The sequence below is a fragment of the Gavialis gangeticus genome, unplaced genomic scaffold, assembly GCF_001723915.1.
Source record: "Gavialis gangeticus isolate Ggan-Ray unplaced genomic scaffold, GavGan_comp1, whole genome shotgun sequence".
Taxonomy (NCBI): Eukaryota; Metazoa; Chordata; order Crocodylia; family Gavialidae; genus Gavialis; species Gavialis gangeticus.
Genome location: NW_017728997.1, coordinates 31,749,288 through 31,764,988, shown reverse-complemented (window position 1 = coordinate 31,764,988; position 15,701 = coordinate 31,749,288). Strand labels below are relative to the sequence as shown.

General features: G+C 44.5%; 1 protein-coding gene across 1 annotated transcript in view; it reads right to left on the bottom strand.

Moving 5' to 3' along the window:
* Positions 1 to 15,701, bottom strand: part of FGD3 (FYVE, RhoGEF and PH domain containing 3) — a 204,939-nt gene that overhangs the window by 107,328 nt on the left and 81,910 nt on the right. Inside the window, exon 2 of the mRNA XM_019505031.1 lies at positions 6,553 to 6,723. Within this exon, the coding sequence (XP_019360576.1) occupies positions 6,553 to 6,723 (171 nt within the window). The remainder of the gene's footprint in view (positions 1 to 6,552; positions 6,724 to 15,701) is intronic.

The following is a 15,701-nucleotide window of genomic DNA, read 5'->3' as shown; positions in this document are numbered from 1 at the left end:
GAAAAACCTGCAGCATCCTTATAGGCTCAGCAGTGCTACGCTGGCCAGCACTACGGAAGAAAGAGACTTGGGGGGTCATCATTGACCACAAGATGAACATGAGCCTTCAATGCGATGCTGTGGCTAGTAAAGCGACCAAAACGCTGGCTTGCATCCATAGATGCTTCGCAAGCAGATCCTGGGACGTCATTCTCTCACTGTACTTGGCCTTGGTGAGGCCACAGCTGGAGTACTGCATCCAGTTTTGGGCTCCAGAATTCAAAAAGGATGTGGAGAAGCTTGAGAGAGTCCAGAGAAGAGCCACGCGCATGATCAGAGGTCAGGAAAACAGACCTTACGATGACAAACTGAGAGCCATGGGGCTCTTTAGCCTGGAAAAGCGCAGGCTCAGGGGTGACCTGATGGCCACCTATAAGTTCATCAGGGGTGACCACCAGTTTCTCAGGGAACGCTTGTTCACCAGACTGCCCCAAGGGATGACAAGGTTGAACCGTTATAAACTACTGCAAGACCATTTCAGGCTGGACATAAGGAAGAATTTTTCTTTACTGTCCGAGCCCCCAAGGTCTGGAACAGCTTGCTATCAGAGGTGGTTCAAGCACCTACATTGAACACCTTCAAGAGTAAACTGAATGCTTATCTTGCTGGGATCCTATGACCCCAGCTGACCTCCTGCCCTTCGGGTGAGGGGCTGGACTCAATGATCTTCTGAGGTCCCTTCCAGCCCTAATGTCTATGAAATCTATGAATTATAGACTGCAAGGCTTCCGCATATTCTTCCTCCTTATCCTCTGAATTTCCCCACAGGTCCACAACTCCACTGCAGTTCACCACCAAATTCTCTGACTTCTTGGGAGGTTGGCCATACACATCCACTGTCACAGAACACTGGGCCCCACTGCATAGCTCTTATACCTCAAAGGTCAGAATCAGAGAGGAGTTCATAAAGAATTCCTCTATCAAACATCAGTATTTCTAGGATTGTGAGGAGAGTGATCTTACTTGTCTAGTTGTGACCAGGAGGGACTAAGAGAAGGCATCAAGGAGACATTCCAACCACCTGAATGTTGTTGCTGGAGTCATCTATTTTAGATAGCAAAGGCTGCTAGGCACAGCTGTCTTCCATCCCCACCTGAGGCCATGCTGCTAGTCATTTTTAATTCTTTTGAGTACAGTCAGTTAGTTCCCAAGGGATAAACTTTTGCTGTGTGCGTGTCCCTTATCATCATTTTAGGGCTCAGGTGGTAGTGATACAAGAAAGTCCTACTCAGCAAATCTGCAAGAATCAAGGCCCAGTAAGAAATCAGAATAGCTCCAAGAATTTCTGCTGTGAGCAAACACACAGCACTCCTTCCAGGTGATTCTCTGTGCTGGCCTCATACAGCTACTGAAGACTATTTAGAGGAACAATGTCAACTTGAATGTTTTAAGTTTCAAAGAACAAGTAATTTGCAGCACTACTTCTGACCCAAAACTCCTTGCTATTTTTTTTTATTATGATAATTACATTTTGTAGGGGGCAGAGTGTTAAGTGTTTTATTTATTGCTGTGTAGATAACACATACAACTCACTGACAATACAAGGGACATTAGCTATTTCAGATCCACAAAGTCTATGAACTGAAGAGGAAAAAATATTTTCCTTATTCATTTCTCTTGAAATTACAAGAATCTTAGGTGTTACTTGTAACAACAAAAAGTAACCGATCACACAGAGCGGTGATTACTTAAAGTTGTTTTTGTCCCTTAAAATAAAGGAAATGGAACAGTTAAGGCAATCATTAAAAACAACTGTAAACAAGTGTTTTTTATGAGGGGTAACATATGCTATGATGGCCAGGACTTGCAAAAGCTTTTAGTGATTTTGATACCATTATTTTCGGATGTCAAAAATGAGGATTTGAAATCGTCTTATTCACAGCGTGGTTGCTTTGCAACAGGCACAATTGCAAATCCTGGCCTATATTCTTATTTTCCTATTGAGTATATAATGAATAAATAGGGGTACAGTGAAGCCTAAGAAATTGGGTTGGGCTGGTAAGTAGTAGCTAACAAAAGCACTCCACGTAATGCTCTTGTCCTTTTTGTGACTCAAATAACTTTCCTCATTATCACTGCATAAACACTCAATCTAAACAAGAGAAATAAGGATAATTTCTTCTTTGATTTTGAATACCTACTTCTCCAGGGGAGAGAGGGTTTAATGAAGCTAAAGACAGCACTTGTTAAAACAGTATTTGAACCTAGCTTGAGACTAGCTTTCAGGCTTAAAACTACCATCAGTTTTTCTTTATGGATCCTCAGTGAACACAAAGCGTTGTATTTCCTAAATGAACTTAGGCCAGCAAGATAAGGAGGTTACACTGAAATGTCATATAATCATAGAAAATTAGGGTTAGAAGGGACCTCAGGAGGTTATCTAGTCCAACTCCCTGCTCAAAGCAGGACCATCCCTAACTAGATCCTTCCAGTCAGGGCTTTGTCAAGCTGGGCCTTAAAAACCTCCAAGGATGGAGATTCCACCACCTCTCTGGGTAACCTGTTCTAGTGCTTCACCACGCTCCTAGTGAAAGAGTTTTTCCTAATATCCAACTTAAACCTCCCTTGCTGCAACTTGAGACCATTGCTCCTTATTCTATCATCTGCCACCACTGAGAACAGCCCAGCTCCATCCTCTCTGGAACCAGGCTGTTATCAACCCTCTCTGAGTCTTCTCTTCTGCAGACTAAACAAACCCAGTTCCCATAATCTCTCCTCATAAGTCATGTGCCCCAGCCCTTGAACTATTTTTGTGCCCTCTGCTGGACTCTCTCCAACTTGTCCACATCCTTTTTATAATGGGGGCCCAAAACTGGACACAGGACTCCAAATCTGGCCTCACCTGTGCAGAATAATTGCTTTCCTCAATTTCCTAGCAGCACTCCTACTAATGCAACCCAGCATGCTGTTAGCCTTCTTGGCAACAAGGACACATTTGTTGATTCATACTGAGCTTACTGCCCCAGGTCCTTCTCTGCAGAGTTGCTGCTTAGCCAGTCAGTCCCCAGGCTGTGGCAGTGCATGGGATTCTTCCATTTTAAGTGCAGGACTTCACACTTGTCTTTGTGGAACCTCGCAAAATTTCTTTTGGCCCAATCCTCCAATTTGTCTAGGGTACTCTGAATCCTAGCCCTACCCCCATCATATCTACTACGTCTCCCCTCCCCCAGGTTGGTATCATCCACGAACTTGTTGAGGGTGCACTTCTTCCCATCTTCCAGATCGTTAATGAAGATATTCAACAAAACTGGCCCCAGGACTGACCTCCTAGGGCATTTCACTTGATACCAGCTGCAAGCTAAACACAGCTACCTGATCACTATCTGTTGAGCCCCACAATCCAGCCAGCTTTCTATCCATCTTACAGTCCATTCATCCAACCCATACTTCCTCAGCTTGCTTGCAAGAATGATGTGGGAGACTGCATCAAAAGTCTTGCTAAAGTCAAGGTATACTACATCCACTGCTTTTCCCGCATCCACAGAGCCAGTCATCTCATCATAGAAGGCAATCGGGTTGGTCGGGCATGACTTGCCCTTGGTGAATCAATGCTGACTGTTCCTAATCGTCGTCTTCTCCTCCAAGTGCTTAGAAATGGATTCCTTGAAGACCTGCTCCACGATTTTTCCAGGGACTGACATGAGGCTGACCAGCCTGTAGCTTTCTGGATCCTCCTTCTACTCTTTCTTAAAGATGGGCGCTATATTTGCCCTTTTCCAATCATCCAGGACCTCCCATGATTGTTACGCGCTTTCAAAGATAATGGCTAGTGGCTCTATAATCACATCAGCCAACTCCCTCAGCACCCTTGGGTGCACTGCATCTGACCCCATAGAGTACACATCCAGCTTTTCTAAATAGTCCCTAACCTGTTCTCTCACCACTGAGGGCTGCTCACCTTCTCCCCAAACTTTGCTGCCCGGTGTAATAGTTTGGGAGCTGACCTTGCCTGAGAAGACTGAGGCAAAAAAAGACATTGAGTACTTCAGCCTTTTCCTCCTCATCTGTCACTAGGTTGCTTCCCCCATTCAGTAAGGGACCCACACTTTCCCCAACCTTCCTCTTGTTCCTAACATACTTGTAGAAACCCTTCTTCTTACCCTTCACATCCCTTGCTAGCTGCAACTCCAATTGCGTTTTGGCCTTCCTGACTTCATCCCTGAATGCCCGAGCAATACTCTTAGACTCCTCCCAAGCTGTTTGTCCAAGTTTCCGCTTCTTGTAAGCTTCCTTTTTGTGTTTAAGTTCATTAAAGAGTTCTCTGCTAATTCAAGCTGGTCACTTGCCACATTTGCTATTCTTCCTGTACATCAGGATGGTTTGTTCCTATGTCATTAGTAAGGTTTCTTTAAAATACAGCTAGCTCTCCTGGACACCTTGTCCCCTCAGACTAGCCTCCAACAGGATCCCGCCCATCAGTTTCCTGAGGGAGTCAAAGTCTGCTTCTCTGAAGTCCAGGGTCCATACTTTGCTGCTCTCCTTTTTTTCTTTTATCAGAATCCTAAACTAGATCATCTCGTGGTCACTGCTGCCCAACCTGCCACCCACTTCCAAATCCCCCACCAATTATTATTCCCTGTTTGTAAGCAGCAGATCAAGATGAGCCTGGCTCCTAGTTGGTCTTTCCAACACTTGCACCAGAAAGTTGTCTCCAATAGCCAGTATTCTGGCTGTTGTCTCTTGGCAAAAGGCAAAATATTAGGGCTGTGAGAAATTTCGACAAGTGTTTCCTTTCAAAGCTCCTTTGATGGGTTTTGAACTCGAAATATTGCAATCGAAATGAATCAAAAGGTTTTGGAACAGCTTCGAAAAGAAATGAAGGCACTCAAAACGTTTTGAAACTTTTGAAACGTTCCAGGTTTCAAAGCAGACCCATGGCGGGAGGTGGGGAAGAGCCAGGGCTGTGCTCTGAGCGGCTCCGCCAGCCCCACACAGCTCAGCCCACAACCAGGAGGCGAAGCGCAGCCCTGGCTCTCCCTTGCCTCCCACCACTGGACTGAGCTCCATGGTGCTGGCAGAGCCGCTCAGGGTGCAGCCCAGTGGCAGGAGGCGAGGCAAGGCGGACCAGGGCTGTGCTCCGAGTGGCTTCGCCAGACCCATGGAGCTCAACCTGTCCTCTCTCCACTGCTGGACTCCTCCCAGGGGCACGAGCCCCCAGATCTGCACACGGGATGACAGGAGGCTGCTGCTGCTGGCAAACGACACGAGTTTTGCTTGTCAGCATCTTGAGGTACAGTTTCCCAGAAACCCCTGCACCTAGCTCCTTGAAACCTGGCAGGCTTCATGCCCTCAGAAAGGGCTACCATCCCTCCAATTTGCATCCAAATCACGCAAGAAATTACAAAGATATAGGCATTTTCATGATTCCCCATTATAACCTATGGTCAAAACGTCAAAATAGTGAAACAGTTTTGACTAAACGAAACGTGACAGTGCTTTGAAACAAAACAAAATGACAAAAGGAAACACTGTCCCTTTGAAACAGCAAAACAGAAGTCGAAACAAAATGGTGTTGTTTCGCACAGCCCTACAAAATACGTTTTTTGTTCCCACATAAAAATGACAGTACCTACTTACGCATCTGCTTTTAACTGGCTTTGATTAATCAATCAAGCTTTCTATTAGGGCATTTTCACCTGTATCTTTCAGAAAGGTTTCAAACTACATGCCCCTTGTATTTGAAAGAACCTTAAGAGGTCACCAAGAAAAAAAAGAGCTATTACACAAAGTATTCTCTCTCTTATTGGAATTACAAAGAGAGAGACCACATTTCATTTCACTAATCACCCAACACGTGGGTATACTTTCTCCCCACAAAAGAGACTATACTTTAGTGTTTCAGAAAGTGGATTTTTGATGCTCAAAACTTAGGCATTGTAGGCTCCCAACTGGTGTAGATCCACATAACTCACTGGTGTCAAAGGAACTATATCAATTTACTTTAGCTGGGTACATCAACCTTCATGTCTCATGATTCCATGTCTTAGAAAACGGTGCATTTATTTCACTGTGCTTCCTCTTAATTTAGATCAGGGTGCACAATAACTACAACCAAGATTAGTATGTTTTGGCACTTCAGTATGATTAGAGTTTCTTAAAAAATTGTGTCATGTTTGGGTATTTCTCTTTGTTGTGTCATGTAATTGTTCCTGATCTAAGAGAAAGCAGCTCCAGGATTGAGAGTTAAACTGGTCTTGTAAAAACTAATGCATTTAAACTAGGCCTAAATCTTTACTGCTACCTGTGGTAAATACACTGAAATATGTATAAGAAAGTAGGGGGTAAGGTTAAGTTATCTAAACTGTACTTTCTGAATGAAAGTTTCCCTAAAGATTTGCTAATGGGATATTGGGAAAATTGAAAATAATGAAAAGATGCTAACTGTACTTACATGCTTTCATGTGAGAGGTCAGCTCAAAGTTTTAATAGCTTATACATTAAGACAATTTTTTGAACAGTACACTTCCAGTATGACAAAACAGACATGGATTTTGGAACAGCAGAAACACTTGCCTTGGGGCTTTTGCACAGGATGAGTTTTGGCCACTGGTGATTTGGTTTTGGGTTTCCTTCCAGTTTGATGGATACATTGTACAGGGCTGATGTGCTGCAGCTCGGTGCATGCTTCCAATGTTGGGTTTGAGTCAATATGACATTTGATTTGAAAAGGAGCACAAGGGCAACCTGCAAAAAAAGAAATTAATCAATATTTATTTCCTCATTAATTCTTGAAAGCAGCCTGTGCTGGCTCGGATAGCTTGGCTTGTACCAGTTACTTCAAGGGGAAAATTTAAAAATAAATACATAAATAAATAAATAAGGCATTCACTTACAAACAACAATTCAAAAACATCCAGTCTTGACAACCACTTGCAACTAGATGTTTAGTAATATGCCAGGAACCTTGGTAGACATTTCTTCAAGCATTTAGTAATTTATTTACTAAAATGAACAAGTAGTGAACAACTACGGGGGTAAATATATACTTTAAAATCCTTTTCAATAGAATTCCTTCAAACAGAGGCTCAGGTGCACTTGGAAGCATTCTGCTTGCCATGTCAGCACCTATATTCACTCATAATGTTGAATTTAGAAATGCTTATGATAGACCAAAATACAATAAGCAGACCGCAGTTGTTTTAAAGAATTAGATTAATAACTTAAATCATATCCCACTGCTGCTTGTTAAGGGCCTGTAATATGCAAGACAGAAGATACCAGTTATCCTTTATCAAAGGGTACGCAGCTTGAAAGATGTAGATTAGACATAATGCAGTTGAGAGGAGACAAAAAGGAACGACTAACATGTTTGTTTTTTTAAAATGTGATACTATTGACAAAGTTCCTGCAGGAATAAAACAATCCCATCCCATTTAACACAGTGGTGGTTGGATTTTGTTTGCTTTTATTATATTTTCAGTGACAAGATTGTAATCATGTATCAAAAGAAAGCTGATACCTGGTTTGCTGTGTCTAAAGCCCTACTGATACTTACTGTTCATAATAACTGCTGAATATGAAAATTCAGATGATATAAATACATTGCAATTAATGGGTTTTCACCCACTTACAGTGGATCTGAATTTGGTCTTTACCCTTTTTTTCCCGTTTTCCTATCAACTTCAAAAGGATCAAAATGCAACATTTTAGGTATGTGCTCAAAGTGTCGTTCTTGATACTTTCCTGAACCAAGGCCATTGTTCCAAGTAACTTCTAATATCAGAATTTAAAAAAAAAAGGAATTAGAAAGGGAGAAGTCTCTTTTGAGTTTATTTTGGGTGTTAAACTACATTAAGTGTGAAACCACTTTCCCGTTTCTTCTTTATTGTCTTAGCTTCCTGTTTGTTTTGGTATTTCACGCAGTTCCACCCAAACAATTTTTTTTTTTAAACAGGAAGAAACATGAAAGTAGATCTGGATTTGGGGAAGGTGCAATACATAAAACATTTTTTAAACTGTGTTTTAAAATGGACTGGTTTTTAAGTCATCTGTATCCCTTGAAGTGACAGATCTTCTCAAATACTTGAGAAGGAGTGTTTAACTCAGGGTTGGGCAATTACTTCAACAGGAGGGCCACTTAATGAGTTTTGGGCACCTGTTGAGGGCCACATCTTTCTTTCCCTTCGCTATCTTCTATCCCTCTCTCCTGTCTCTCTGTCCCTCTCTTTTGCTGTCTCTGTCCATTTCCCACCCTGGAACGCACCGGAGCTGTAGTTTGCTGCAGTGGGCAGGCAGCAGCATCAGCTGTGGATGCTGTTGTTACATTCAGCAGCCCAGACACAGAACCTGCTGCCGCCCTCCAAGCATAGTGGAAGCTCCTGCCCAGAGCTCTGACTCAGAACCTACCGGTGCATCAACTGCGGACCCAGGCAGGAGCTGCTGCTGTGCCAGGAAGGCATCGGAGTCAGCTGTGACACCACCAGCAGGTTCCGTGTGAGGCGCAGCCAGCAGGATGTGGCGCTCTGATGTGGAACCGGCCGGTGGCGGGTGTCACAGCTAATGCTGATGCCCGCTCAGCGCAGCAGGAGCTTCTGCCTAGATCCATAACTGCTGCATCAGCAGGTTCTTGATTGGGGCTCCAGATGGGAGCTTCCACCGCGCCAGGAGGATCTGTTGGTGGGCCAGTTCTGGCTCACGGGGTGTATTTTGCCCACCCCTGGTCTAACTACACATGAAAGTAAATGTCAGTCTTATGTAATTTATTCAGGATCAGGGAAAGAGCTTCACAAATTCAGTGTACTTAGGGAGAGATTCAAATCAAGATCAGAATCTAAGGACATGTAATTACAACACGACAGAGCAAACCCAATTAATCGAGACTGCTGGAGCATGGTAATTACTGCACTCCAAAAGACTCCAACATCACATGCATCATTTCACCCCCGTGCTAAAAAATGGCAGCGGTGGCACTTTAGCTAAAGCTCATTCGACAAGCTTTAGTTAAAGCACCCCCGCCACCATTTTTCTGCACAGGGACACTGATGAACCTAACTGTAGTGGGGGGGGGTCCCAGGCACCTGGCGAAATCGATGCCCCTTCCTCCCCTCTCCCTCCCGTTCTAGGGCAGTCTGTTGTCACTCACCTCCCATGCCTTGATGTAAACGGATAAAAATGTGGGAGGCTGCCCTAATTGTGGGCCTGGTGTATTAGACCAAATACATGACTCCAAACCATCCCTACACCATGTCCCATGCCTTGCAGATAGCATCCAAATCCACTATTACTCCCCGACCCCCTTACTGGGCCACACTCTGCCTCGGGCCCAAGTAGGCCTCAGGTCCCTCTAGGTGGACCTTGGCCCCTCACTGGACCATACTTTGACCCATCTCTGAGCCAACTCCAACCCATCTCTGGGCCACACACTCACTCTCTGGACCTTTCACTCCTTAGGCCTGAGGTCCCTCCTGGTTGACCTTGGCCCCAAGCCTTCCTCCTCTACAGGGTGACCCACAAGGCAGGGGGGTTGAGGCTTTCTAGTGCCCCATCCTCACTTTTCAAATCTACTTTTCAGGGGATTTTTTTGAGCACAGCTATTAAAACACATTTCCAGCTGAAATTCAAGACTTTACAAGCACTAAATTTTAATCATATAAAGTTTCATTTATCAAAAGAATGCTCCAAGTTTGGAATGGTAATTATCAAAACAAATGAATATCCAAAGTGGCTTACAAAAATATGTTAAGTCTACATGCAGAATTCCCATTGAAAGTAACTGCGTAGGTATGTTAACATGTAAGGCCTTTCAGGAAGGGACTTGGTGCTCATAAATTTTTGGACAACGGTTTACAGCAGGAAACAAATGAAAAATAGCAGATCAAGGAGAAAATGGGTCAGCAGAGCAAAGAGAGATCTCAGTCTTCTGGTAGGTATTCAGCCCAGCCATCTGTTGATTAAGATTGCAATAAACATTCATTTCCATATGCCCACAGTCTTCTGTTAAAAAAACAAAACAAAACAAAACTTAACAAGGTGATATTTTTTATGGTTGGTCTTTGCTCCTAGGTGAACTTTATGGAAAGTCCCTTCAGCCACCTCTTGAAATATTCTAACTACAGATCTATGTATGTACCCAAAACCAAACAAAGCATACAACAGTGGTTCAAATGGCTGATGCTGGAAACATAACATCAACCTACTTCTCAGTGAGGAATGAGTTCTCCTGAAAACAGAGATATTGGTTCCCTCTTCTTTACCCTGGCATGTGGCCAGCTGGAGTGTACCAGGTCACCCCTCTTCCACCTTCTCTTGAGGTTCTGGTTGCACTTTTCTCACATCTTGTAATTTATGTACACCCTATCCATATTCCCACAAAATCCAAGGACCTTCTTGTCAGGGGTACAACTGGGACATAAGCAGCTGTCGCTTAACCCTAGAGGATCACCACTGAGGAAATCAGGAGCACACAAGGTCAGGGAAGGAAAGGGTCCCAGCTAAAGTCAGGGGATCAGGAGCAAACAGGTAAGGAAGCCAAGATTTGTAAGTGACTGGGACGTAGGTAATTACCTTGGGAAGAACGAAGAGCCAGTGGGCAGTCAGGAACAGGAAGCAGGGATCCAGACCACAGGCCCAGGGGGCCTGGACAGAGACAAGCAGGGCAGCAACAATGCATGAAGGCAGCAGTGACTTCTGGCTGCCAGCCTGGCCATGGCACCAGCTGTTATTTTTCCACACACACCCCCCTCCAAATTGGCAGCCAGGGCTTCTGCCTCAGTTATCCCACCTTAGTTACGCTACTGGCTCTGGAGCAGATAGTTATAGCATCATGGGACCTGAATGTAGGTGTTCACCAAGCTAAGCTAGAAGCCAGGAACAGGGTCTCTGAGGACAGGGGTCTGGAAACACAAGGCAGAAAGATCATGTAGAAGCACAAGGGTCTGGGCTGGAGTCTAAAGCCATGAAACAGACAGGCAGGAACCAGGAACAAGGATGAAGCCAGGAAGCCACTAAGCAGGTCCCAGGGAACAGGAAACCAGGCACAAAAAGTAGGACCCAGGGAACTAGGAATAAACAAGAAATTCAAAATCAAAAGATAGAAACCCAGAAACTAAGAACCTGGAGTCCAAAGCCTGAGACTGGAGGCATCTATCCTGTTGAGCAGCCTGTGGGGCACTGAAAGACCTGCTACTTATAAGCAGGCTGCCATGCCCAGACAACTGACAGTAGTTTGGCTACTGGCAGCCAGGCCTACTCAGTATCCAGGCCAGCTAAGAGCCTGCTTGCTGCTCTGACTCCTGACAGCTTCAGTCAATCTCTTCCTGGCCCTGGCCAAGCTGTTCATCTACTAGACCAGGAAGGAGAGGCTGGCTAGAGAGGACCTGGGTGACTGCAGACAGAGTTTCCATGCTGAGTTTCACTGGACAGTGTCCAATAGCCAGCACCCTCTGCTCAGTGTCCTCCCTTGGCAGTAACCTGGTAACCTTCACTCCCTCCTGTTTTATCATTTGATGTTCCAAGAAATCAGTTGTTGTGCACTTAGTGGCCTCTGTCTAGCCATTGAGTGGGGCTTGTAGATCCTTGTGGGCCAAGGCCCGGAGTCACTGCACAAAAAGTAGGCCTGGCTGAACAAGCCAGCCTGCAAGGCAAGCAGTACAGCTGCCTCACACCTTCAGTAAGTACCCAACCACTTTTTTGCTCCACTAGCCAACTGTAAGAAAGACACTGGCAATTCCATCTCCTCCTGCTCCATGCCTGCACCTCTGGAGAAGCAGAGAGGAAGCATGCTCTATGCTACTTCAAGTGCAAAAGTATATAAAGGTATAATAAGGAAGTTCCTTCAGCCATTATTTTCCTTGATATCACTCTAGGGAACATCTAGTGTAACTAGGGAACATCAAGGGTAACAGTTTATTCTTGTTGTATACTAGGACTTGCCTCAATGAACCCAGCCCAGTTACTATACCAAAACATTTTTAATTCATAAAAATTACCATTCTGTCATAAATAGCTGAAGGAAATATTCCTCAGGTGGTATTAATTGCTATAGCTGCATGGACTTTAAGGAATCTATGTTGACTGACATAAGCTGAGAATCTGGCCTAAAGCAACTAAAGATAGGTGTGCTTAGGCTTCTGTGCAAACACCTTGTAAAGTCTTAAACCACTTCCTTTTAACAGTGACAAAACAATAACAACGTGTTGCCTCTTTTGATCAAAAATTTGACATCTTTCATGTCACGCACATTGCTGTTGGCAATGGGCGCTAGTATACACGATGGGGGTTTAGTCCTCAGGGCTGCATTCTATGCCCCCTAAATTGAAATGGTGGATATTTAATTGAAACCCACTGTTTCAATCTATGGGTTTCCATTACTTCAATGGTGAGGGGACTGAACCTTTTCTTTTTTTCCCCTCCAGCGGAGCCTGCCCACAGCTGGGGGGGGCAAGCTGTCAGTGGGCTGAGTAGCCCCTGAACTGTGGGAGGTCCCAATCCTTCCCTCTGCAGTGCTGGCACCCTCTGGGGCCACTCTAGCAGGCTGCTAGTGGTCCAGGTGCTCCCCCAGCTATTCCCCAACCCTGAGCTGGGGCAGCACCTGGCCTCCTAGAAGCCCCAAGGGGCACCACCACTGCAGAGGGAAGGACCAGGGCCCCCCACAGTTCAGGAGCCGCTTGGCTTGTCAGCAGCTTGCACCCTGGCCACAGGAGAGGTAGGTAGGCTCCACAAAAAAAAAAAAAGGATTGGGCTCCTTGCCCGTTCTACCTTCAGCAGGCACCTGCTGATCTTTTTTTTTCTGTGGAGCCTGCCCGCCTCTCCCATTGTCAAGGAGTGAGCTGACTAATAGCTGCAATACATCTGCAATGATGCAGACTCATTTAAAACCCCCAGAACTCCTGCACATGTACAATATGATGCCATTAAGCCACACAAAGTGACATTTGCATTACGTGTACGTGGTAATGTTGTCACATGTACAAAATGCCCAATAGCATTCATATCATTCACCAGCTTGCTGCACATCATACACAAACACTTATTTACACTGCATCAAAGGAACAAGAAAACAAAGCTACATAGAACTGATAACTAAATAAAAAAAGCCCGAGGAACTCTGAAAACCATTAGACCTTTAAACATCAAGTGCAGTCTTGCCTAGTATCGAGAAATATAACTTGTGTGAAACCACGGAAGTGATGAGGCTCCTAATTTTTTCTTTTACTACACATACAAACGTAGTGCTAAAGACCATTTCTGATATGCAAGACAACTACCAATGCAATGAGAAAATGAGTTACTGACTGTGAATTATATGCAAAATTCCTTTGGCAAAAACACTTATGGGCTCTTAAGAAGGATCCAGGCAGCTGCATGAACGATGATATGCAATTGCACTCTTCAGTAACAGTCCCAGTAGGAACCTCCAAGAAACTGGTCCTTCCCTCTTTCTTGCTGGCCCTGAAGGGACAGTAATTTGCTGCTAGCCAAGGCTCATCCCCCTCTATGTCATCACCTGTTTCAGAGGAGAAATCAACATTCCCCTATGGCTCTGTGCAGAGCTGAATGCCCAGTTACAATCTAGCCTAGAATGTACTGGCTATAACTGTACCAAGAAAACAGAAAGCAGTATATTAAGACAAAGCTATTTGTGTCCAGTTACTACAAAAAAATTCAAATAATAAAATGTCATTTCCAGGGCCTGGTTGTTTCTTCCTGTACACTTTGGAAATAGTAAGATTATTACAGCATGACTAAGTTGTGAAATACGTAGGCAATGCCAAAAGTAAATAAAAGAGATAGCACTGGGAGACTGAAAGAGAGAAGGACCTAAGTGCTAATACAAATCTATTTGCAAACAACAGATTAATTTGAATTTTTAAAAGGCACTTAAGAAAAAGTTGGTACAATGCTACTGTCCAAGGTTGATTATACATTTGTGTTTTAGTGAGACACACTTCAAAGTAAGAGAGAGTGCACATTACTAAAGCTTGGTTTTGTAATGTGTGACCTGCACTCATTATTCCATTCAAATAGATCATGCAAACACTTATGCATACCAGTAAATTAAATCATAAGGGAGGTCTCAGTGTCTTTGACATGACTAAAACTCACACTGATACTTCATTTCATTCACAAAACTGTACGATCAGCCCAGTGGAAGCACAGAATGAACGAAGGACATTAGGTGTCAAAAATTCTCAATTATTTGAGCACAGTAAGACTGGTATTGAATGTTTCCCCAAATATTTAATTAAATTTAACTGACTGAAATAATCCAAGTTCCTAAAGATACCCCAAATTTACAACAACTTTTGGCCAAATGCCTGCTTTGACTTTTGCAGAAGAGTTTCAGGAGTCATATTTTTCATGGAATGATGCAATTTCTCAAGAACTTTTCATACCAGTTTCCTCACCTCCTGGCTAAGTTCAAAAGAAAACCTATATTTTCGTAGACACTCCTGGATGCTATTTCAGGCTTGAGATTCTTTAAGTCTATTACATATTTCTATTAGATCAAAATAAACAGAATACAAAGGGATACATTTCAGCTACTCTGCTGAGTTTGAAGTGGCTGCACGAATTTATATCAGCTATGGATCTGGCCCAAAACCTTTTTACTAGTCCAGTGACCTAATGGCAGTTCTATGCATTGAACCATGTTAAAGTCCCAGGCCTCTGTTCAAGCTATGGAGGCTAGGAGTCATAGAATCATAGAAAATTAGGGCTGGAAGAAGGGGCGATGCATAGAGGGTGCAGAGAGGTGCATGTGCACCCCCTGAAAGCACCAGTGCACCCCTTGACTGGCTGCGCTCACCACTTAGGTGATGGGCAGGGGGAGCAGGTGGGAGCACTGGTGCCTACCTGCAAACACAGGCAGATCGCTGCATCCGCTCCCAGAAGCGGCCGCAGCCACTCCCAGAAGCAGCTGCAGCAATTGGCCACAGCAATCAGCTGTTGCGGGATTGGTCACAGGGGTTCCTCTGGGCAGCAAGATCAGTCGTGAGAGGACATCCCCTCCCTAGGCAGCGAGATTGGCAGCGAGGGGGAATCCCCCCTGGTTGCAGGGGGGCACGTGTCCCCCCGAATAAGGCAGCACCAGTCACCCATGGTTGGAAGGGACCTCAGGAGGTCATCTAGTCCAGGGGAGGGCAATTATTTCGGGTGGAGAGACGCTTACCGTGTTTTGACAAGCCATTGAGGGCCTCCGGGGTAGCCTCAGCCCTTGACAGGTGCCCCACTACTGGTCGCCATCTTGAGGATGGAAGTTCCATTCCCTAACCCCTGACCTTTGGCACCAGAAGTCCCTCCCCTTTGTGCCCCCCCCCCAAAAAAAAATTACTCCTTTCAGCAAGGGATTTTCCCATCTCTGAACTAGAAAAATACCAAATTATATTCTAAAAATCAAATATACTACAATATTCATTAATTTCATTTAAAAAAATATTTTTGTCTTGATTTACATGTTTGCGTAGTACACACAGAGGTGATAGTATAATAGCTTAAAATTAAGTCTTACTCTTTTATATTGTGGCAGGGTGTGGGTGGGAGGTGGGGTATGGGTTTGTGGGTATGTGGGGAAGGGTGTGTGTGGGTGTGGGATTTGTGGGGGGTGGACAGGTGTGAGTAGGTATGGGTTTTGTGGGGGTCTTTTAGTGTGTGGGGGGAGTGTGGCTGGGGAAGCTTGTGGCTTTTGTGGGGGGGGGGGGTTTTGCCCCAGGGTGTCCCCCCTT